We start from the raw sequence: 24,468 nt of genomic DNA, 5'->3' as shown, positions 1-24,468 counted from the left end.
CCACAAGATTTTAGCTCGGTCATCCTCCACCATCTTTGGGGGTGTTCCCCACTTTGATCTCGGGGCTTCCAGTCCATATTCTGCACAAATGTTTCTGTACACTATGCCCGCCACTTGGTTATGTCGTTCCATGTACGCTTTCCCTGCCAAAATCTTGCACCCTGCTGTTATGTGCTGGACTGCCTCAGGGGCCTCCTTGCACAATCTACACCTTGGGTCTTGTCTGGTGTGGTAGATCTGAGCCTCTATTGCTCTGGTGTTTATCTCTCGAAATGGGCGATATATATATATATATATATATATATATATATATATATATATATATATATATATATATATATATATATACTTTTATTTTTTTTGCTATGCTATAATACAATAATAACAGGAATAAGACAAGAATAAGAACACCCTTGTCAAGTCTACAGTGAACCCTTGGCAGCTTAGATAGGGTTTTTTTTGTCAGAGGCTGGCTGCACATAACACACTGAAAGCTTTCTCAAGCACTGGTTATTGGATATGCTTGATGACATATCATTCTGGGTTATGTAAGATGCAAGTTAGTCATATTTTAACTGCTTGGCTCAGCTTCCATGAGATGAGATTAGTTCAGTGGTGAATCTGCAGCTTCTGACTCAGTCTGACATGATATTTGCTCTCTGGTCCTGTGGTAATCTGAAAAGCTGCATCTCAGGACATGCAAATTGAGTCACCTCCTGACAACCCTATCTGTCTTATTAAGTCTCCTAATCTCCCAACAAGGATGTTTAATGTCATTCTTTTAGCATATGCAGAACATACAATATTATGAACTGATTTTTTCCCCGCACAAAATCTTTGAAATTTAAAACTATTTGACATTGAGCGTTCAGCAAGGGCACAAACATTTAAAATAGCTACTTTGAAAACATATTGTTACCTTTGGTGATAACAGAAGATACATTAGCTGTTTAATCTTGACTCGGGTGTGTCTAATGTAACTCCGGTTAGCTGAAATGGGAAATAGAACTTCAGAGGAAATTGTCAACCCAATTTCAACCCAAACTGCTCAAATTTACACGCCACTTCATACTTTTACCCAAATTTTGCCAGTGGTACTAATTTCCCCCCCTGGTCCAGACACTCTGTAGGAACCAAAGCATTGAGCAAGGGTCTGGTTTTTACCAGGGTAGTAGTCCCCTAAGGTACATCAAGTATTCAGTAAACACAAAGCATACTAATGCTTTGTATGGATCCAAGTATGGATCAATTGCAATGTATGTGTGGATTGAAATTACGTCTTTGTGCCTTGAGACATTTGTTGTGAATTGGTGCCACATCAGTAAATTGAATTGAATTGTACTCTACTTACCACCTCACTGACTCTGCAGTTTACAGATCTCCTTCCAGAAGCCCAACTTCATTGCAGTTCCCTTTACAACCTGTCCAGATCAGTGGCATAGTCCATGGAAGATGACATCAGCAACTCTCTTGTTGCTTTATCATCTACCAGTCTTCATCTTTCTTGGATTCTTTTGAGGTTAAAACAGATGGTTCTCTTCACCCATACTTTGGGTTGGCACTCTGGGTATTTGAATGCTCGATCTACTCCACACTGAATTTGAAACATTGGCCCTCTGTGTATTGCAAAGTGTGGGTACACTAATGGTCCTAGACTGGCCCCCAGGTTGGTTAGGGTGTTGGACCCTCTCAGTTGTGACTCTGTGCAGATAATAATCATTGTAACCCCGTCATTGAGATACAGCAGATCTACACTGGTTTTGTTGGGAAACATTTGAGGAACTAGTCAGGCCACAGGACGAGCATCACATCATGCAGGATGTCCAGCAATAATTTGGATGTTTCTGGAAAATCAGTTTCTGGCTAAGAAATTGTAACAAGAAATTGTCTTAGGAACGAGAAAGTGTGCAAGCACCTCCCGTTGGGACTATGACATGCACACATCCCATGATCTATGGTAATGCAAGATGAAATGTTATGAGTGATGCACCACTCATCAGTCCATGCCTCTGGATTATGGCATTACTCCAGATGATATTCTGATATTCTGTGAATCACAGTCAGTCCTTGAAACACTAAACCAAAGTTGCTGAAGACTTTGTGCAAGGAGACACAAAGTGTTGCAAATTGTTCAGTATCTATGCCTAAATGGCAGGCATAGATACTGATGATGCTTGGCACACAATCAAACAATCTTTGGGCAAACTGTGGTCTACTCATGCTGAGCAACTGGACAAAACGACTGAATGACATCATGACAAGAGCAACCTGTTCAAGCGCTAGTGAAGCTGTTTAATGTATCTATGAGACATCTGATATGTCTGCTGAAGTCAATTCATTGTTTTGAAGGGCTGTTTAATGCTTTTCATTCTAATTCTGGTGTTGTAACCTATCATTCCACTAGCCTTTCCACCCCTGGCAGCTCCTTGGAATACATGTTCAGTGGCATGCTTGTGTACCTAATTAAATCAAAACTGAACTTAACTCATTTCTGAGTGTCATAACAATGCCAGATGTTCACTGAAAACTGACGCATAATCACAAAGTTTCTCTCATATAAAATGTTTACTGCATAGAAGTACTGAGGTAAAGGCAACACCAAAGAAAGGACGGCCGACATCTCATCTTGTGATACAAGGAAAGACATTAACTTAACATGTTTGTAATCTTTTATTATATTAACCTTCATCTAAATAGCTGGTGCAAGTTGTCAATAGATCTGTGTCAAAGAGATGAAATGTGTCACTGATCACCATAAATTCAACAACAATAGACATTGTAGGAAGTATTTGATAATAACAATACTAAGGTGCATTTTGCTGAAAATATAGTATCACAAATTTGTTTTCATAATGGAACAGAGTAATGGGAAGACTAGTGCAAATGTATTTGTGGAGAAATGGGTGGACGTTAAACTGAAACACATTTTGAACAGTAGGAGGTGTGATGAAGCTGCGGAGAAATAGACATCGGAAATGATATGCCATGCTAATTAAACTTCTGTCTTTAAAGAAAATAAGAACAAAGAATGTTGGAAGTCTCTTGTCCCTGAAACAACAAAAGTGAGCATCCCCTTACAGATGAAGAGCTGGCTTTCAGTCCTCTGATGGTCACACAGTGGAGAGGCTAACAAAAACATGAGAAAGTGTGAAGCAGAACTCATCCATTCTGCTGCTCTGGCTTCTTGGGGAACAGTACTGATGCTTATATTCTCTAAGCTAGTTTCTCTTGTCCACATTCTTAACAGTCACTGGTCCTGCTGCTACACGTCCACGGCAGATCTGTCTCCCATCTGTGAGCTGCATGGCTCCCACAGCTGGATTTTTGCTTGGTTTCAGTTTGGTTTTGAAAGTGAAAACCTGCAAGCCCAACTGCATTCTATAGTTTCTTCAATGGCCCAACAGTATAAATATGAGTTTATGCAAGAAAAGAAGAGTAATGAAGCAGAGAGGGTCCATAGTGCTCATCATGCTGCAGGCTGAATGAAAGACAGAGAGTGGGGAAAAGCATTAGAACACATTGGAATGATGTCAACTTTACACTGTACACAGTAAAAATGCCAGTGTTGAATTAACACCCAAAAGTGTGTATATGTGTTTAAATCACCTGATGTTAAAGTAACACTTTTGAAAGTGTTAAAAGAATGACACACATTTTTTTGTTGTTAAATTAACACCGCACACTGTTAATATTCAACAATACCGAGTGTCATAATAACATTACAGCGGTGTTGGTGTTAAAATATAATGTTAAAAGTAACATCAGTGTAGTGTTGATCACAAAACATAAGTGTCAATATCAACCAAATCCAGTGGAAAAATATTCAAAATAATACACAGAAATGGAAAGTTTAATTTTTATTAAACCCATTGTCCGATGTTAATTTAACAAAAAAAAAAAAAAAAAAAAAAAAAAAGGGTGTCGACGATCTTTTAACACTTTCAAAAATTTTACTTTGACACCAGCTGACTTGGACACATATACACACTTTTAGGTGTTAATTCAACACTGGCATTTTTACTGTGTATCTACATTTATGACAAATAAACACTGTGATAGGATCCTGGGTTGTTTTGAAGTTTGTTTATTATTCTTTGTTCCTTAGTCTCTTTCTTTCTATGCTCCTACTTCTGTTTTACTTTAGTTCTGTCCTTTGTGATTCATGTTTATGTCTTGTGTGTAGTTATATTTTGTTACTGTAGTTTAATTTATGTCTAGTTATTCTTTACTTTTAGATTTATTTCTTGTTCGCTGTGTACTCTCCCTCCTGTGGTACTCTCTCTGTCTCTTCCTTGTCTCTCTCTCCTCGGCCTGCCTTCTACTCTCTCCCTTCACACCTGGAACTCGTTTCTAATCAGTCATCTGTTCCTTCTTCAGTAATCAACCTCCCCAGCAGGGGTGTGGTATAGGGAAGTGATGACAATTCTAGGGGCTCTGACCTACAGGGGGCCCTCCACAATTTAATTATTTATTTTTTGTTCATAGAAATAAATAAAAAAAATCGGGGCCCTGTCAATTACAAAATTAATTATATTGTATTTTCAAAGATTGTTTTTAGCAGTAAAAATTTAATGTTCCCACTCCCAGATCAAAAAACACACATCCATATTTGCCCTGAACCCCGCTATCTGCGTTAAGTGGTTTGTTCCTGCTTGGAGCGCTTGAGAGTGACGTCGGTGGAAGACATGAACGATTGTGGCAGTTATTATGCTGCTAAGAAAAGTTATAAAGTCAGGTTTTCAAAAAAAAAAAACCCCAAAAAACAGAGGGAGAGAGAGAAAAAGGCAAGAGTGTTAATTTATAACCCAGTTTTTCTCCAAGAGAAATGAGTAGACTGTGTGAGATTATCAACCATTCAGCATAATTAGCTTAGCAACAGACTACTGTTTGCCTCAATTTCACTAGCATTTAATGAATTAAGGTAAAAATTACCAACATATTCATATACACTGCTCAAAAAAATAAAGGGAACACTCAAATAACACATCCTAGATCTGAATGAATGAAATATTCTCATTGAATACTTTGTTCTGTACAAAGTTGAATGTGCTGACAACAAAATCACACAAAAATCATCAATGGAAATCTAATTTATTAACCAATGGAGGCCTGGATTTGGAGCCACACACAAAATTAAAGTGAAATGTTCCCTTTATTTTTTTGAGCAGTATATTTAACTTGTACCTTTTACCACTTAACAAACAGATGAGTCAGTCAGCCACAGCTCTAACCCACGTCCCTCCTGACCCGTCCTCTCCTGAGTGAAATTAAAGCTGCAGTTTGTCACTTTTATGTAAATATATTTTTCACATATTTTTTAAAACTGTCATTATGTTGTGACAGTATGGTATGAGAGGTAATCTGTGAAAAATCTATTTCATCTGCCTTCTCCCAGTGCTAGAAACAACCAGTCAGTGACAGGAGAGTTTTAGTGCTGTCAATCACAATCTCATGTGGTGCTGCTCTTCCTTTCTCCCCCTCGATTTGTGCTGCCGTGCTGCAGCTAGCATAGCACAGAGCTGTGCAGATTGAAACTGTGAATGCTCAGTTTAGTTAGAATAGCTACCAATTGTAACCCACATAAAATGTGGATGCCTCTTTAAGAAACGGAGGTTAGGGAAGCTAGGTGGTCTACCTAGCCAATAGGAAGTTTAGTTTCCAGTGAGTTTAAACCAATCAGAATTCGGACTGCTGCTGCAGGACCCGCCCTTCCGCAGCATTGAGTGTGTAAGCGAGAGAGATCCGGAAACGATTAAGCTGGGCAGCGTGAGAGTCTCTGTTTTAAAACAGTTATACAACTCTAAACAAACGCTTTCCCAGATCATCCGACTTCTAAGATGGACGCGTGAAGTGAAAAAAAGAAAAGGAAAGACAAGTTCACTTTTTCTGCTGAACTCTCAACCCTGGTCCTCACCACCCCCCTGCTCTGCATGTTTTAGATCTGCCTCTATTCCAGAACAGCTGATTCAAATGATTGCATGACCATCAAGTACTGCAGAAGCCTGTTAATCACCCAGAGATACAATTCAGGTGTGTAGCAGAAGGGAAAAACCTAAAACATGCAGGACAGGGGGGCGGTGAGAACCAGGGTTGAGAAACACTGTGCTACGACATCATGACAACTTTAACAAATATGGAGAAAACATATTTTTTATTAAAGTTATGTACTGCAGTTTGAATAAAATGCAACTACATAGCATTTTTTGAGAAGTCTGGATTGCTTTATGTGCAGTTGCACGTTGCTTTTGACTGTTGCTCATGGGGAGAGACATTTCAGTAATCTAAAACTAAGAAAAAATTTAAGGAACCTACTTGCATACTGGATGTGGACTGTTGGATGTTAAATTCATGAGCAGTAAATATTGTGCCAGTATCAGTATTGAACCAAAGAAAGCAAGGCAGATGCAAGCCTTTAAAATTGTGACGCTTTTTATGGGTCAAATAGACTCAAAAAATTGTAACAGCAGCTGTGCGGGGGGGGCAAACAAATTTTTTGTCAAGGGGCCCACGATTCCTGGTTGGACCCCTGCTCCCGAGTATATGTAAAGCTCATTCTCAGTTCCTCCTTGCTGGTTCTTCCTATCAAACCTTGTTAAATCATGTCCAATCCTATTACCTTCTTGTTGTTCCTTTTATTTTTGTTCTACTCTGGCTCCCTGGCTCCTTCATGGTTTTTTGTTCTAAATTTTTGTATGTTCTTTCTTTATTTAATATTCAAAATTAACTCAAAGTCTCAGTCTGCTGCATTTGGGTCCAAAACCAACACACATCATGACACACAGTCATAAAATAAGTCTTAACGTGTTAAATAACGTAAACCTGCAGTGTGTAACTTTTGTAAAAAAAAATACTTTTTTTTTTTTACATATTTGTTAAAACTGTCACCCTGTGGTGACAGCATGAAACAGATAATATCTGAAAAAATTTTGTTCTGCCTTCTCTCTGTGCTCTTACTATCATTTACAGAACTACATAAATCAGTTAGAACCAACCAATCAGAGCCAGGAGGAGGGTGTTAGCACTGTCAATCACTCTCATGTTGGAGGAAGAACTTCCTCCAAGTTCTTCCTCCAACAGGAAGTTCTTCTTCCTTGTCTGTAGTTAAATAGAGCAGTGAAAAGGCACTGACTCCCTTGAACAAAATGCCTTATCCTACAGGCTGTGATTTTAATCTACAAAAATCAATTTTCTCGATTCCTAAGTTCCAACCTGTGTTTTAAAGAACATCAATAAACATTCTTTAAATCATTTAACTCAAGTCATATGAATTAACCGAAAGGATGTAATAATGTTTTAAATGTCAATGACTTAATAAAAATAACTCACATTTATGAAATCTTAATTTAAAAAAATGTTTCATATTAATAAATAGGAAACAATACAGGCATAATGTTTTCTTCTAATTTGCAGTCAAATGATTGTGTTCAGGAGCTGTTGTGTTTTTTAGGACATAACTTGTGCATTTAAAAGCTGCAGTTATGTTTGAACACTCCTCTCAAACACGCTTATTATAATTACTGCCCAATTTCTGTATTTATTTATCCAATATTCATATTGATCAGTCTTAAATTTGAGGGATGCTATAATGTTCACCTAATGTTAATAAGGAAAAAGGGAGAGAGAACAAATAGAACTGCAAAATTATCTGTGGGTCGTTCTAAATTTAAAACATGTTTATTATTTTAGATTATCTAAATACTATGTAGTCAAATGTATGCAGAATACATTTGTGTAGACTGTTTAATAATTTCATTGTCTAATGAAATGCTTACTTTAATGTCTCCTATGAATCTATTAAAAATATTGCATCATTGTATTCTCTCTTTTTAATTTATTTTTTACAGTTCAGCATCATGGATTTATTTAGAAAAACTTTTCTGATGGAGTTCATCAGATATTGATATTGATCATAAAGTCTGTGCAGGTGAGTTTCGTGTCATCTGCTTTGTAAAAAGAAGCCGCTTCAATTCAATTCAAAAATACTTTATGAATCCTAGAGGGAAATTAAATGTTGTTAGAACTCATGTTATCCAGCTTTCTTCAAAATGTTGTTGTGGATGCTGATGACTTTGGGCCGGGATGGTGTCAGGAAAAAGAGCAAAATCTCCATTACTTGTTTTGTCAGTGAAGCGTGATCTGCCAGTTTCTACTAAATAATGACAAGCCTCCTGATTAAAATAGCAGACAGATTTAAACTTGTCTGCTACAATGAATAATTGACAATTTATTAATTATTACTTAATTATTAATTAGGAAATTATTAATTCTTTATAAACTAGGAAAATGAGAAAAAAACTAGAATAAAGTATCTTTCTGGAATGAGTTAATTCTCATGAGGAACATTGACTATTAACAGCATGGTTCACAATCAACAATCTAAATGGGCAGTCTGGGTTCATCACAGGGCAACTTAAAAATGCAGTACAGCAAACCTGCAGGCACATAGCCATACCTAGTAGCAAATTAGACTGGCTACTTGAGCTAAAATGCAGAGTCCTGAATGTGTCACGATCTGTGTTTGTGTTTTTGAGTTTCTGTGTAGTCCTGTTCCCTGTGAGTCTGTCTCTGTGTCTTCCCCGTTGATTGTTTCCCAGGTGTGTCTCATTCCCTTAATTACCCCTTGTGTATTTAAAACCACCTGTTGTCTGTGTTCCTGGTCGGGTCCTTGTCTAACTGTGTCTTACGAATGTCTAGTTGTTTGTCTAATGTAGTCCGCACTCTCCAGTAGAACTGCCAAGTCCTGGTTTTTGCTTGCTCCCGTTCAGTCCGTATAGTCTGTTGCTACCGGCGTTTAGCTGCGTGCTTGTTTCTGCCGTGCTGCCTTTCCTGGACTGTGTACCGAGCATTATCATCTTTAAACTCTTCTCACTCATCATCTTACCTGGGCCTCGGCGTCATCTCCTCACCACCAACCATACGCTTCATGACAGAATGATGGGGAAGCTAGAGTCCCTGGCAGAAACCACACATGCATGCAGAGACGGCCCTGGCTGGGATCTTCTTGTTACCAGGCAACTGGTCAAATATCTGCATTATCAGAGGAATTCTTCATTCTTGTCTAAGTTTAGCAAAGGAAAAGCTGTGTTTTGGAAAGAGAATTGGCATAGTTTGAACTTTGGCTGACAAAGTCCAGCAGATATTCAGGTACTACTACACATGACAGAATGGAGGTTGGCTGGTATGAAATGAAGGGAAATTTCAAGATTTCACACTCCTAAAATATTACTAGAAAAATTTGATACAACAAATCCGTACTTTGAAAAGTAAGATTTTGTAATGAGTGGGAGCTTAATAAACCTATGTGCTTAACTAAGATGGATGACAGAAGTGGATGTGTCAGGAATGTCATCCAAATTTGAGGGATGCTATAATGTTCACCTAATGTTAATAAGGAAAAAGGGAAAGAAAACAATTAGAACTGCAAAATTATCTGTGGGTCATTCTAAATTTAAAACATGTTTATTATTTTAGATTATCTAAATACTATGTAGTAAAATGTATGCAGACACATACCTGACACATTAGGGAGTGTCAGGAATGTCATCCAGACACTCCCTGACTCATCCATGTATTGTATAAAACGCATGACTTGATCATAATTCCTCTTATGTTTCAGATGAAGTGTCCCAGAGAGCACATCAAAGCATTGCCCTATCATTTCAGACAGACAGTTAAGGTAAATGTTTCTCCCTCATCCATAGACACACACACACACACACACACACACCCACACACACACACACACACGCACGCACGCACGCACGCACGCACGCACGCACGCACGCACGCACACACACACACACACACACACACACAGAGAGGACTGAAGCAGCTGCCAAGTGAGATTCAACACAGCAACTAAACACAGCGTGGCTGCTGTCAGTCTGATTGTGTCCCTCTGTGCAACATTTGTCCCCTTCCAAGACTATAAAACCTTCACTAACGCATTATGGTAAAAGTTTTTTTTAAATGATATTCATAGATCCAGTGTCTAACTATAATAATGCTATAAAAACACTCATCAAGGTCTTTTAATTACAATGAATTTAAATGATAACTTTCTTTGATATTAAAGTTTTAATTTTGATTGTGTTAAAATAAAAAAAAGAAGTATTTTTTGAAAAAAATAAATAAAAGGAAAATACCCTGTTACTTGATTGGTTTTAAACAAAATTATTCTCGAAAGTACACATTTGGTCGTGCTGATTTTGTTCAAATTGAAAGTAGCAAATGCACAATTCTTGAACATTGCAATGTGACTTTCTGTTAATTAAATAATGCTTAACAGGCTGAGTTATTGAGCTGATGTATTAAAATCTGCTTTTTTTCATGTCTCTGATCATTCATTTTGTGTTGTAGTTATAAATTATAGATATTTCTGAAATAATCTACATTTCGGTGTTCCTTAGGGGTCTATTTTGGGGCCCTTATTATGGTTTACATGCTCCCTGTTCAACACATTCTGAGCACATTTAAATATGCTCCTCACTATGCAGATGATATTCATTTATGCATTTCTTTTAAGCCTCATGAAGTATTGAAACTGTGGGGCTGCATGTGCTTAGACTGTGTAAAGAGCTGAATGGCATACTTTTTCTCCAACTTAATAAAAAATATTTTTTTCTTTTTGTTTCAAATTACTTACACCTTTAATAATGGGACTGTGGTTTTGCTTTATTGTCATGTTCAGTCTCTGGTTCCAGGCACAAAACATCTGCATTTTAATGACATATCTGAGTGGTGAAATGAACACTTCGGCTTTTCTCATTCACTTTTGACAATTTGATCAGATTTGAATATTATTGGTCCTAAGATGCATTAAGTTGTTTTTTACACAATCAAATTTCCCTGAGCAGAAAACATTGAGCTGATCAAATCAAAACCTACAGTGAGGCAGACATCTTTACATGTTTTTCTGCTGTTAAGATGAGAACTAAACTAAGGTCAAAGTTAGGGACGAATCATTAGTCAAAGGCACGTGCGGGGGGGGGGGGTTCTTGAGCACCTGCCCCTTTTGCTCCTTGCCCCAAGTGCCCTTTTGGTCATTTTTTTTTTTTTTTGGTATTTCCTAAGCCCTCTTCTGACACATAAGGACATGTACTAAAATTATTAGTTTTTTTTTTTTTTGTACAACATAATAAGCCGGTCACCTTGTTACCTTTGACCTTTTTTACCTTTGACCTTTTGCCCATGACGCATGACGCAATTGCCTCTCGCACAGTGAGATAAAGCGGCTAACTGGAGCTCAACGTAGCAAATGTTCCAGATTACAGAACAGTTTTTGGTGAATTAAAAAAAAAACATTTTTGATTTATAAAGTGGAGTAGACTTGCTACTTGTCAGATGACGGAAAACGTTGAAGTATAGTTTCTGCTTCAGCATGGAGTCGCGGTTTAATCAGAGAGGTAATGAAATACAACAGACACTGACAGGCCTCTGCGTCTGCCTTTCTCTGAAGAACTACTGAGCGGGAGGAGACAGCCAGGTGAGGAAAAACTGTTATCTATCGATTCAGTATTCTTATCATACAGACATTAGGCTGCTGTTGTTGTGCTATTATCTTGCGGCTAGCTAACAACTTTGCTAGCAAAGCAAGATAACTAAAAAGCTTCTTCCCTGTATCGTTAATGATAGCAGTCATTCTTCAGTATTGCTTATGCAATAAGGGGCACATCAATCAATCAATCAATCAATCTAATTTTATTTGTATAGCACATTTCAGCAGCAAGGCATTTCAAAATGCTTTACATAATTAAAATAAAAACAGCATGTGACATTGAATAAACAGTGAGAAAGAGAAAGATTTTGAAAAAAAAAAAGATTAAAAAAGATAAAAACATTAAAACCCGCGCCCCCTTTAGGACTTCAGTTAAACGTCGTTTAACTGGGACTCTAATCCTCTGGGAATTTAGTCAAAGACACTGTTTGACAAGGACTCCAACCTCTAGGTTTTTTGGACTTTAGTCAAAACGCCGTTTGACAAGGACTCCAACCTCTAGGTTTTTTGGACTTTAGTCAAAACGCCGTTTGACAAGGACTCTAACCTCTAGGTTTTTCGGACTTTAGTCAGAACGCCGTTTGACAAGGACTCTAACCTCTAGAACTTTAGCAATTTTAAAATTCATTTACGTTGCTGTCGTTATCGTGTTAGTTGAAATGCCGTCAACTGGGATTCTAAACCCGTAGGACTTTAGATAAACGTCGTTTAACTGGGATGTTTTCTGGGGGGGCTCTACATCATTAAAACGTAGACAGTGAGAAAGAGAAATAAAAAGAAATTAATAAATAGATAAAAAATAAAGATAAAAAACATTAACCCTAACCCTAATTTAGCCATAAGCAACTCTAAACAGGTGGGTTTTAAGTTGAGATTTACAGGCACCAGTGTTTCAGCTGTTTTACAGTTTTCTGGAAGTTTGTTCCAAATTTGTGGTGCATAAAAACTGAATGCTGCTTCTCCTCATTTTGTTCTGGTTCTGGGGATGCAGAGCAGACCAGAACCAGAAGATCTGAGGGGTCTAGACGGTTGGTACAACAATAACAGATTTTTAATGTATTGTGGTGCTAAACCGTTTAGTGATTTATAAACTAACAACAGTATTTTAAAGTCTATTCTTTGAGCTACAGGGAACCAGTGTAGGGACTTTAAAACTGGTGTTATGTGCTCTATCTTCCTGGTTTTAGTGAGAACACGAGCAGCAGCGTTCCGGATCAGCTGCATTTGTTTGATTGATTTATTAGTCAGACCTGTGAAGACGATGTTACAGTAATCAATGCGGCTAAAGGTAAACGCATGGATGAGTTTCTATAGAATGTGCTGAGACATAAGTCCTCTAAATCCTGGAGATGTTCTTCAGGTGATAGAAGGCCGACTTTGTGACAGTCTTAATGTGGCTCTGAAGGTTCAGGTCAGAGTCCATCACTACTCCCAGGTTTCGGGCTGATCGCTGGTTTTCAGTTGTAATAACTGAAGCTGTGCATTGATTCTAGTTCACACCTCTTTAGGTCCAAAGATAATAACTTCAATTTTGTTTCTGTTCAGCTGGAGAAAGTTTTGGCACATCCACACATTTATCTGATCTAGTGATTGGATGGGTTCAGAGTCAGCTGATGACATCGTGATGTAAAGCTGTGCATCATCCGCATAGTTATGTTAGCTGATCTTATTTCCTGTTATAACCTGAGCCAGTGGGAGCATATAAATATTGAATAAGAGGGGTTTTGGACATCGCCCGTCCAAAACCTATCATCTCCATAATTGATATATGTGTTCTAATTTCCTTTGCTGCATAATTTACATTGTATTTATTCTAGCATTAGATAAATGTATCTTGAAGGAGAATAGCACTTAAATAATAGTCCAACAAAGATATTCATTTAGACTTAAAAATAACTCACCCTGAATTACCATGATAAATATAATGTATGTAATAAAAGCGTGTCATTAATGAAGGGGAAAAAACTCAACCCAGACTTTAAGTTTAGGGTCTGGTTCGCAGAGTATGTAGTTAAATTTTTTTCCCCAATTATTCAATGGAAAATAAAACTGTAATAAAAACTTTTGGAATTGTAATAATTCCTTTTTTAAAAACAAAACGTTTTGTTTTGAAAACTTTTTTTTAATTAAATAACTCATTTTTGTCTCGTGAACTTAAAAAGTTATTTGCCAAACATAAACTTTTATTTGCACACATCAGAAATCTTTTCTTGCGATTTTAGGCCCTGCCAACGATGTCATGTGAGAATCACAAGCAAAACTTTGAGTCACAAACAAAAACTTTGAAAAGAAAAAAAAATCACTTCATGAGACAAAAATGTGTGATTTTAATTTAAAAAAAAGTTTTTTAAGCAAAACTCAGTAGGCTTTTCTCATGGTGACCTGCATTAACAATTAAATATTTGCTTTTGTTTTTTTCTTTTTTCTGCAGTTCCACGTTAAAGTGTGATGCAGCTCTGCTTTCCTGAATGGACCATCTTCATCTCCACTGCAAGTGTAGCAACCAGGCAGCTCTTTTCATAGATTACAGTCCACTAAAAGGTTGCATTGTGCCCCTTGTTTATATTTTTAATAGTGTAATTCTGTAAAGGCAAAATATGTCTGGTGGTCTAGCTCTGATTTACATATCTTACTAAATTGTAGGTTTGAATATTGCAATACTTTCCTATAACAAAATAGACCTGCAGAAAGAAATTACTAATAAAATATCTTACATATGCATAGTTGTATGCTCTGTATAGAGATTTACCTTAGCTTTGATTGTATATCTCACATTTTCTAATTTATCATTGTTTATTAAACTGTGAAAGCTGAGAGGCTTTGTTAATATTCTGTCCTAGAATGTAGTTAGATGTGCCCTTTTTTTTTGAGTACCTGCCCCTTTAGTGGTCTCTGCACGACCCTGATTAGTCATGCCTTCAGGTGTGTTACCTACAGGAACACTGTTAGGGAAAATGATGTTTGGAGCTATTCTTATATATTTCCAAATACTTCATTTCCTATTGAGCAATTCAACTGAAGGGAATGTTCAATGCAGTTTGATGGGTTTCTTAAACTACTGATTAGAATCAATACAGGTAAATGTTCCTGAAATAGTAATTAGTTGTGTTTGCAGTCTGGTTTTGTCATTTATCTTATTTGTCCAAATAGTTGAATCTTAATATATTTATTATCAGTTTTCCAGCATGTCTGGTTTTTTGGGATAAAATAAAACAAAAGAAACATCCTCTTTCTACATCTTGACTTTTACAGCCAATTCAAAGTCTGCAAGAACACAGAAATGTGTTCTCTCCTCCAGGAATGTAAATCTCTTTCTGTTTTTGCATTCTGATTGGGAGTTGTTGAAGCTATTTCCTGACACAACATCTAAGCCCAAACCTTTTTTTCTTGAGTGCCTTCAGACAACTTTTATATATAAATACTGCAGTTGGATGGCTCTATGAGAATGTGATGTGTTCTACATTTGAGTTCTTCTGAAGCATGAAACATCATGGACAGAACAAACTTTCTTCTTGCCGCCTCAGTAAAAGAACAAACTTTTCTGTTGGAGCAGAAAATTGTCCTGTTCATTAAATTAGAAAATATTTATTTCAGCTAATAAATGACACATGATTCTAGTGACTAGATATGTACATCCACAACACCACATCAGAATTGAATGTTGAGTATAGTTAACTTGACATAACAGTAGTTACTTAATCATGAAAGTTGACATTAAGAATGAAGAAATTAAAAGTAAGCGATAAAAATAGCAGTCCAAAGAAGGCTGGTATTTTACCTCAGAAGTAGGTCAGCTGTCAGGAACAAACACTCATATGTAATGACATTCATCTGTACAACTATTGCCACTTAAAGTACAGTGAAATGGGGATGATAGATGGCAAAGGCTATTGGGCTAACATCAGCATGCTGAAACTGAGAAAATGTTGAGTTCAGCTTGATCAGACAGTGAGCAGACTGTCCTATATGTTTCCACCAGATCATTTTGTTAATCTGTCAACTAAAACCTCTGAATCAGGACCTCTGGGACTCTGTCTGTGAAGCTAATGCTAATGTTAGCATAAAACGTGCTCTAGTCTTGTGGAGAATGTGTCATTTGAGCCTGCAAGTCCACTCAGTGCTTTTTATTCAGCCTTAGCATTGTAGTCAGTCAGCAGTTATTTCTAAATTCACTTGAGCCTTTGCGTTCTTAAAATACCAGGACTAGTTGACAACTTAGGTGAAGCTATTCATTTTTACAGAGATAAATGATTCACCATGTTACCCTGACTGACGTGGATCTTCATGGAGACAGACAACTTGCTCTCCAGATGTTTGGCAGCGGTAGCAGCGGCTCACTAAACAGAGCAGGGTACAATGATAATGGATTAAAGAGGAGAGATAAAAATGTGAGAGGTACTTTGAAGCACACAGCAGCCCATCTCTCCTGCACTGTATCCGACCCAGCACTTTTGTGACAATCAGATGACGTTGCAGAAAAGTAACAGTTCCTGTATTTTTTGAGCAGAATCTTCCATGATTGCTCACTGTGTCAGAGGTTATTTTCAGGGGACCTGCGAGCTGAAATAACCCTTCAGTTTTGCTAGTTGATCTGATGACAAATGCTTCCAAATCACCATTCAGAGGAAAAACTACTGAAGACACTCCTCCTGACCAATCAAAACAGTCACAGAGGAAGTTTTCATTCAGGTTGTCCTACTGGCTGTCCTCATGAAGCGTGTCGGAGAGCGGTGGTAATAACAAAAAGATGAAGCTTAAAATCACTATGCTGGAGGCATAAAAGTAATAAGAGTACATTTCAATGTGGAACAACTCCACAATAAAAACATTTAAATATCTCTAAAAATAACTCTCTAAACAGCTGTATTTAACTCTCATCCATCCACATGCTTTCCATCTTAACTCCAATCTTACATGACATTTTGGAAATAAGTGATATTACTGACCTGACCAAACATTGTACGTTAAGGGACGCTCATTATAATATATTACAATGTTAATGCGCCCTTCTATACGGTACGGTACGGAGCCCTTCTTTTCATTTGTTTTATCTTCAACATCCATGTGGATCTGTGATGTTTTTTATTAATGTTCGGTTTTGTATAAGTACCATAATTTGAACTTTAGTGTCGGTGTTTTGTGTTTTGGTTTAATTGCATAAATATTGTCAGCAGTCTGGCTGCATTAATCTGCCCCACTCAATTTGTGGAACATGCAGCAGAAGAATATCATCTGCACCAGCTTTTCCTTTTCTGGGCTTTACAGACATGCTGCAGAGCATCAGAACATAACGGTGTGTTGGTGCACTGGAATCACTCAGTAATTATGCAACTCAAAATATGCACTGCTGTAGGATATTTTTAATCTGTATTTTAGTATGTTTACTTTATAGTCTCTAAATGTTAGAAATATTTGCCTTCTATAACTGTATTTATGCCTTTCATTTTTATGCATTTGCGTCCCAGTTTGCACCTGTTTTTCAAACATTCTCAATGTAGATGCAAAACAGCAACGCAATCTGGTTAGGTTTAATAAATTGTGGATGGTAAGTCATTATATTTGCACCCCCCTCTCCCAGTGTTTTGAGCGTTTTGCTTTATTGTGCCTATTCTCTTTAGTTTGTTGATGCAGTCCTTTATGCGTATTGATCAGGTTTGCACCTGTTTTTGTACACGTAAACCTTCTGAAAAATAAAAAGAGTTAGAGTTCTAGCAGAGTCTCAATACCACACGGCTGCTTCTGTATGCTGTGAGCTAACAGCTCTCTACAGCTCCAAGGAAACTTCAGTGGAAAGACCCACATTAAAAAAATTAAACATCAACATTCACATGCAGATGAGTTGTTCTCTGGTTGTGATTAATGGATGCTGATAGAGGAGCAATTCAGTTCATTAAATAAGAATACAAATCATGACAAGGAAGCCTAATGATGTCTTCTGATCCATAAACAGAGAAAAATGGATTTCTTATCCATAATAATCTGCAATTAGTGGCAAAGCCAACAAGTGAACTCCCATGTTCTTTCAGCACATCGTAAAACAGTAAAAGAAGAGAAGTGGGGGAGGAAACTACTGATTCATAAGCCACAATAATTCATATGGATCAAAGAGGGCAGCTCAGGATCATCTGGATAAGGATTAAAGCAAAAACCATGATCAGCCATTTTGGTTCAGTTGCCTACAAAGCTGTGCTCCAAGTTATACTAGGTCACTTCTGTATTGACCGATATTTGCCAGAATATACAGTATGCATACAAATGTTAGAGATGCAGCTGCCAGGAAACAAAGAGGAGATGTGGATGAAGTCAGAGGAGAAGCCAGAGTTAGATGGAGGAGGATGACTCACTGTGGTGATCCCTGAAATTTGCTGCTATGTTTTCTCTATTGTTGACCAATCACTTTATCATAGATTGTAATATTTTTAAAGATGCATAATAGCCACTAATTTAATATTTTTTACAATGTTCGACCAGTATCACCTAGGAGGGGGGCAAGTATTGGAAATCAGCCTTCGCCTGTACTTGGATGCATTTTATCCCTGCATACTGTCCATCTTTAGCTAATTAAATTAAACAAATACATTTTGCAAATACATTACATCCCATCATTCTTCATAGCAGACTAAATGAATACACATTGATGAGGCAGTAAAGGTTCTATCACTGTTGTCAATCCTGAAACGTAAGGCCACAACTGTTGGGGCTGTGAGTGTTTATGTACCGCTTCAGTAATCATCCAGAGCACAAATAACAGATGCAGGTTACATAAATGAACAGAGATCACATGGAATTATAGCTGTAGTCTTATTTTGGCAAAGTGTTCACCATAGAGTTCAAATGTACACAAGATGATTTTTGTTCTGAGAAAAAAACCGTAGTATTTATTTCTGAAGATTAAAATTAATCATTTAGATTTAAATCAAATTTTACTCCCAACGAAGGGGGAGGCTTGATTGTTGGAGACCAATCTGATGAATTGAAAACACAAGTATTTAACAATAAGGTATTCTCCATTTGCTGACCGAAACAGAGAATACCTGCAACAAGTACAGCGGCCTAGTTCCAGGTTACACAAAACACCAATATCTAAAAGTGCCTGCATAAATAGATATTGCTAAGTATAGATATTGGCTGGTAGGATCCTAGCTGAATAAACATATTAACTATAAACACATCAAACATTATTTCACAAAATTGTGTTCTTAAATATCAGACAATTTGTATTTATAGTTGCTTTGATGTTAATACAAAGACTGAGAGGGACATGAGAGAACACAGATGAGTGTTAACATTCCGTTTAAATTTTGTCCTGTTTCAAGCTGTCATGCAATTATCATGCTTTTTATTAGGCAAAGGCATTTATAAAAATCAAAGATTAATTTTCATTCTTCATTCAGAAGTAATGACATAAATTTAAAGAGTGTCTGCTGAGATATTAAATATATGTATTTATATTATATATTGAAAGGGAAAACACTGATCTTTGTTAGATGACCGTCACTATGCCTTATTATGGTATCATTGATGGCTTTTTACCAGCACTAATGCAGCCTGGTGCCAGTTCCAGATTCCAGTTCCTTACAGATTGAGTTCAGTTTATACTTGGATGAACTCTCCACAAACTGTAGTTAAAATGAGAACTAGTTGTGTCAGTGAGAGCTGCCACTCCTGCTCTGACCCTTGGAAGGGCTTCAGCACACAGGGCAACACCTTTCAATGGCCTCAGTCATCCAGCAACACACACAGACAAGATGGACGCATGAACACCTGAGTGTGTCAAAGCTGGATCCATCATGACAACTTACAGCAGTGGTGCACAAACCTTTTGTCCCTGGGGCCACAACTGGCAAATTCCAGCACCTCACAGGTCACACAATTCACTTAATCAAAACTGCAAAAATTAGTTTATTGTAATTTTTCTTTGTTTGTTTTGCTTTACCTGCTCGATAATAACATTTTATTGAAACCTATAAATTGTTAAAGATCCAAATCATATAAAAGGCTTTGGGCTGTGTCCTTATTAAAAGAAAAACAGACAATATCAACAATTGTGGGGGTTATTAGTTATCTTCTACTTTGTTGGCTACATTTTTAATGTTCTTGACTTGTGGCTTGAGGGACTGATCAAAATCATTTCTAGGGCCACAAATGGCCCCTGGGCCACACTTTGGACACTCCTGACCTACAGTATTTAAATGTCTGTTTGATTTTTCTACCAGACTGGTGGCTCTTTGCCTCAGCAGCCTGCTGGACAAAAATCTACAATCCTGCTTAGAGTTTTAATTATTTGTGAGCATGCTTCAACAAACAGAAGTAGGGCAGGAGAAAGCAATGAGGTGGTAGATTACAACCCTCATTCTCATACCATCTGCTTTGCTGCTGGCACAGGTGGATAGAAATAGGTTGCAAACATCTATATACGAGTGAACTAGAGCTTTCCTCCTTAACCAAAAGGTTTGAAGTGTGACAGAGTTCTGGAAAAGGTCTGGAAAAAGAAAGATTCATGCAGATTTAACGCTGTGTTTCACAACAACTCAAAGCTAACAAGCTCTTGTCAGGATAACAAAGGCACACATTAAGTTTTATTTTCTACAACAGAACAAGAGCAGACAGAGCAACGTAACCACACTATTTGTTGAGTTGAGTGTGTGTGTGGCCTTGAATTTGATACATTGCAAGGACCATTTTTCCAACAAATGTGACATTGTGGGGACCACAAGCCCGTCATGGGGCCCAAAGCCTGGGCCCCAAGGACTAAGGTGTGAATTGAGTTTAGGTTAGGTCTTGGGTTAGGCATGTACTGGTAATGGATGGGCCCCCCAAAGAGCAGTAGCATCTGGCCTAGGACCCCCTTTACAAACGCACAGACAATGCTTCAAAATATGTAATGAAACATCAACTTTTAGATTTTTTTTCTCACTTTTAATAACTATTCAATAATTATTACATTTGTTTAGCAGATGCTGCCTCAGACCTTACTTATCAAGCTATGCTAGCTTGATAAGTAAAGCAGCTGGATAAATTTGCCAATCAGAAAATGAGAATGGCAAATAATATTTGAATAAATTATCTTAACTCATATTTTATAATGATTGAAAAACAGATGAGTTTATGATTAAAAAAAGAGGATTAAAAAAATATGATTAAAATTGATTAGATTACATTTCTTTCCATATCTTTCTTTATACTTTAAAGGCCTCCTCATGGCCCCCAAAGGGTCCGAGGCACCTACTTTGGAAAAAACCAATTGTGTGTAAGGCTCATGGTTTGGTTTTAGAAATTAATGAAAGATGAATGAGAGCCAACACAAAGTCCTTGTGAAAATAGAGAGATGAATGTGTGCGTGTGCGTGTGTGTGTTTCTGGTTATCCAGATATCTGGTGATACTCTTGGTACTGCGGCTCTGTTTCAGGCCCAGTCGACCTTCCAGTACTCACCAGCTCTGTGCCAGAGGACTGCTGCGCTCCCCGGCAGCTGCGAGGCGGCGGACTTGGCCACTGAGGTAGTAGTGGTGGATGACATAGAGGGCAGGAGGTCAGACTGGGCCAGCTGAGGAACCCGCTGTTTCTCCTGCCCTTCCCTGGATCCTCCTGTCAGTAGTTGGCTGGGTTTGGAAGTGCCTCCTCCCAGTTGGCCCCCTCCCAGAGCTGTGTTGGCATTCCTTAGCGACCAGCGGTTCTGAATGTGTGACACAGCCTCCTCTGCCACCATGCCGCCTCCCGCAGTGATGGTCAGTGTAGCATGAGCTGTAAAGTCCTGATCCTCTTCAGCCCACAGATCAGACACACGGCACTCATACACCCCCCCATCCTCCTTCTTCACTTTAGACAGGCTAAGGCGGTGGGAGATGGCGTTCCCCTGAACACGCACAGTCTGAAAGCCCAAGGCAGAGACATGTGGAAGTATTACAAAACTGGCTAACGTTTGGATAACAGCTGGTTTTAGGAGCCATTAATCATCGGCTTAATGAGGCTGGCTTGGGGGCGAGGGAAGCTACAGCTCCAGCACCAAATCATGATACTTTGTTGACCGTCAGTCAGTCTTACAAAACTTCAATGAACCTTTTCCTTGACTAAAATGTGACAACTGAACCTGAGTAAGTCTAAAAGTAGAAGGAGAAAAGTTATGTTAGCAGAAATGAGTAAATAAAGAATGAAATGAGGCACTGATGCCAATGCTCAAACTCATCTCTTTAATAAACATAGTTACTGTTTGCTTGGAGCTGTATTTTTCTAGCTTGTTTTGTAAAAGTGGTCACTTACACTTATTTTTGTAGCTTCTCTTAAGCTGCCCTGAAACGACAGAAGCATATTGAGTTAAACAGACACAGTACGTACATAAATAAAAACAAACAAACAAAAACCTAAACGTTTTATTGAAGGAATTTCAAACAGGATTTGCATTTTGTTCACTGGAAACAGCAACAGAAGAAATGCTGCAGATGTGACTGTATCAATGAGTTTATTTGTCATGGTGCAGGGAAGAGTATCTTGCTGCAGCACCTCCGTCAAGTGGAGGGTCTAAATGTGATGGTTACTGATACAAGAGCCCTTCCTGCAGTCAGGATGGTATTGCCCTGGTACTGACTTGTCTCAGTTCAAACAGATGCAGCAACAGTGGAACATATGACAATGTTATTATGGAGATAAAATGGAAAGGATGTTGTCTTGGAACAACTGCTTATTATGTATTTTCCAGGGTCATAGTGCCATCTTATAGCACAATCGAATAACTAAGTTACCTTCAGTTAGCATAAAAATGTTTTATCAAATATGACTTAAAAGAAATTTGACGTTATAATTTCATGCCCTGATATCGGACCTTTATCTTTTTCAAAACTCCTGCACTTTCTGAAACTCCACCATCAGGAAGTCATCACAACATGGCTGCTCTATTAACTCTTTAACAATGTTTTTCCCAGCATTGCTCTGAGAAGCAGCTCATATAATGAGATCAGCAGATACGCAGTTCCATCAGGTGTTTGATAATAGATGCTGGCTAGAAGGAGCTGAATGGGAGAGTCGCAAAGGCGGGGTGGCCTATGAGGCAGAAGCTCAGTAGCTTGGAAATGTTTTGCACTACTGAATGGTTGCCATGGAGATTAAAGGATTTCTCAAACATGCATGAAAGAATTAAAGCAACACTCCAGGTATGTTTATAATGAGGGAATAACATTATAACATAACATAAAGTGAAAAAAAAATCAATCTTACACAATCCTGTCCATTTAAATAGGTTAAAGCTTCAAACACTAAAAACTGCATGGAATTTCTTAATGGACAGAGACACTGTATATTTTGTGGTAGGGGGCATGCTGTTGCTGAAGATATGTTTAAAAATATCTAAATGTTCCATAGTTATGAAAGCTAAAACTGGTAGCTATTTGGTCTATTTTCCATATTTTTAGAAGTTTGTCAGAACTCTAAAACTAGACCTGTTATTGGGGAACATATTTCTTGGGACATGTCTGACATGTCTTAGAAATGTCTGACAGACCAGGCGGGGCTGCAGGTACCTTGGCCCTGTACTGCAGCTCATCAGGTCCTTCTTTGGGGCCGTCCAGCTTGATGTACCACCACTGAATTTCCAAAGACATGGGAGCAGAGCTGAGGGCTTTGAAGGCACAGGGCATCTCCACATTCTCTCCTTCCCCAACACTCGTATCCTTCGGGACTTCAGTGAACGCGGCTTCGGTTCCATGCATGAAGAGGAAAACAGTAGCTTTATAAATGACTTTTAACTGCAACTGGATCTATTTACTTTCTGAAAATCCAACAATATAACCCCACTTCTCCTGACTTTGCTATTCTTAAGCTTCATTATCACAATAAATTTGACTCTATCAAATCAAGTCATTAGAACAAAAGCAATTTGATGTGCTTTGATGCTCCAGCAGGCTGTACTGGCTAAGTTTTATCATTAGAAAGAGAAGCGCTGGCTGGTGCAGGTTGTTCTACTGTCTGCTTCAGGCTACTCACCATCTGCATATATCACCAAGGCGGAATTGAGAATGAAGTAGCAGAAGAGTCTATAGAGTCTGGACTTTTCCATGTCACAGGGAGGCTGGCACTTTCACGGCAGACATGAAAAGCTCATGGTTTGTACCCGGAAGCGATGGGACCAGTCAGCTCCAATAAGTGGGAATGCAGACTGAAGCCCAGGAGCAACATACAGCTGCTCCGACACCCAGAGCTGGACACTGAGTCTGCCCACACTTCAGCCCGGCAGCAGAGGGGCAGGAAGTAGCAGTGCAGGGAGGCGGCTTTAATCTCCTGCTGATCCAGTGGCTGAGTTATTCCCCACCAAGCCTCTGGGAGGACACAGACAAGTTCCTTGCGGTCAGCGGCGCTCCATCATCAGCCCGACATCCAGCTGTAGGAAACCTCTACTGGGCTGGGCTCAGATCCAAACCCCATCACATCCCTGGCTCCAGATAGAGCAGGGAGAGGCGGCAGCGTGGGGCTGCAGCAGGCTGAGACCGGGGAGGAGAACTTCACCCTGGTGATAATCTGAGTGTGTCCTCACTGCTGCTGTCACGGCACTGGAGTCCTCCCACTGCACTGAGCTGAGCTCTCTCTCCTCTGCAGGCAGACTGTGGTCTAAGCACACTGCTCTCCTCCTCCTGACTTAACTGGGACTCTAGCACTTCTGACGACATCTGATCACTCACAGCTCATGCCAACAAATAAGGATATTTCAGATGATGTACACTATTTGAAAAGCTGCATTTTTTAGGGACAATTATGAAACAACTCTAGAGTTCTCAGCCAATGAAAAATGTTAATAAACCTCAGACTTGACATGTATTCTATGACATGTTAATTTATTTTTAACATGTTCCGTTAATGTTTGGGTCAATAAGACAAATTATCTTCCCACAATCGAGTTGTGACTTTCAGAATAAATCTAATGCAGCATTGTTGTTGCTATTTCCGTCTTTGAACTAGGAAAAAAGTAAGATTATAGCTTTCCTG

At 38.4% G+C, this 24,468-nt stretch overlaps 1 protein-coding gene across 1 annotated transcript; it reads right to left on the bottom strand.

The window, feature by feature from the left end:
* Positions 1-2,834: 2,834 nt before the first annotated feature.
* LOC148160130 (V-set and transmembrane domain-containing protein 2B-like) lies at positions 2,835-23,936 on the bottom strand. Its single transcript, XM_088004651.1, has 5 exons — positions 23,473-23,936; positions 23,010-23,182; positions 21,757-21,786; positions 20,932-21,367; positions 2,835-3,478 (listed from the first exon to the last, which is right to left on the bottom strand). Exons 1-5 carry the CDS (start codon positions 23,543-23,545, stop codon positions 3,390-3,392), a joined length of 801 nt encoding a protein of 266 aa, XP_087860777.1. The 5' UTR covers positions 23,546-23,936; the 3' UTR covers positions 2,835-3,389.
* Positions 23,937-24,468: the final 532 nt, after the last annotated feature.

The sequence above is a fragment of the Poecilia mexicana genome, unplaced genomic scaffold (assembly GCF_051168715.1).
Source record: "Poecilia mexicana isolate PSO_F unplaced genomic scaffold, ASM5116871v1 scaffold_3, whole genome shotgun sequence".
Classification (NCBI taxonomy): Eukaryota; Metazoa; Chordata; class Actinopteri; order Cyprinodontiformes; family Poeciliidae; genus Poecilia; species Poecilia mexicana.
The sequence above is the reverse complement of the archived record's forward strand: the minus strand, read 5'-3'. Positions and strand labels throughout refer to the sequence as shown.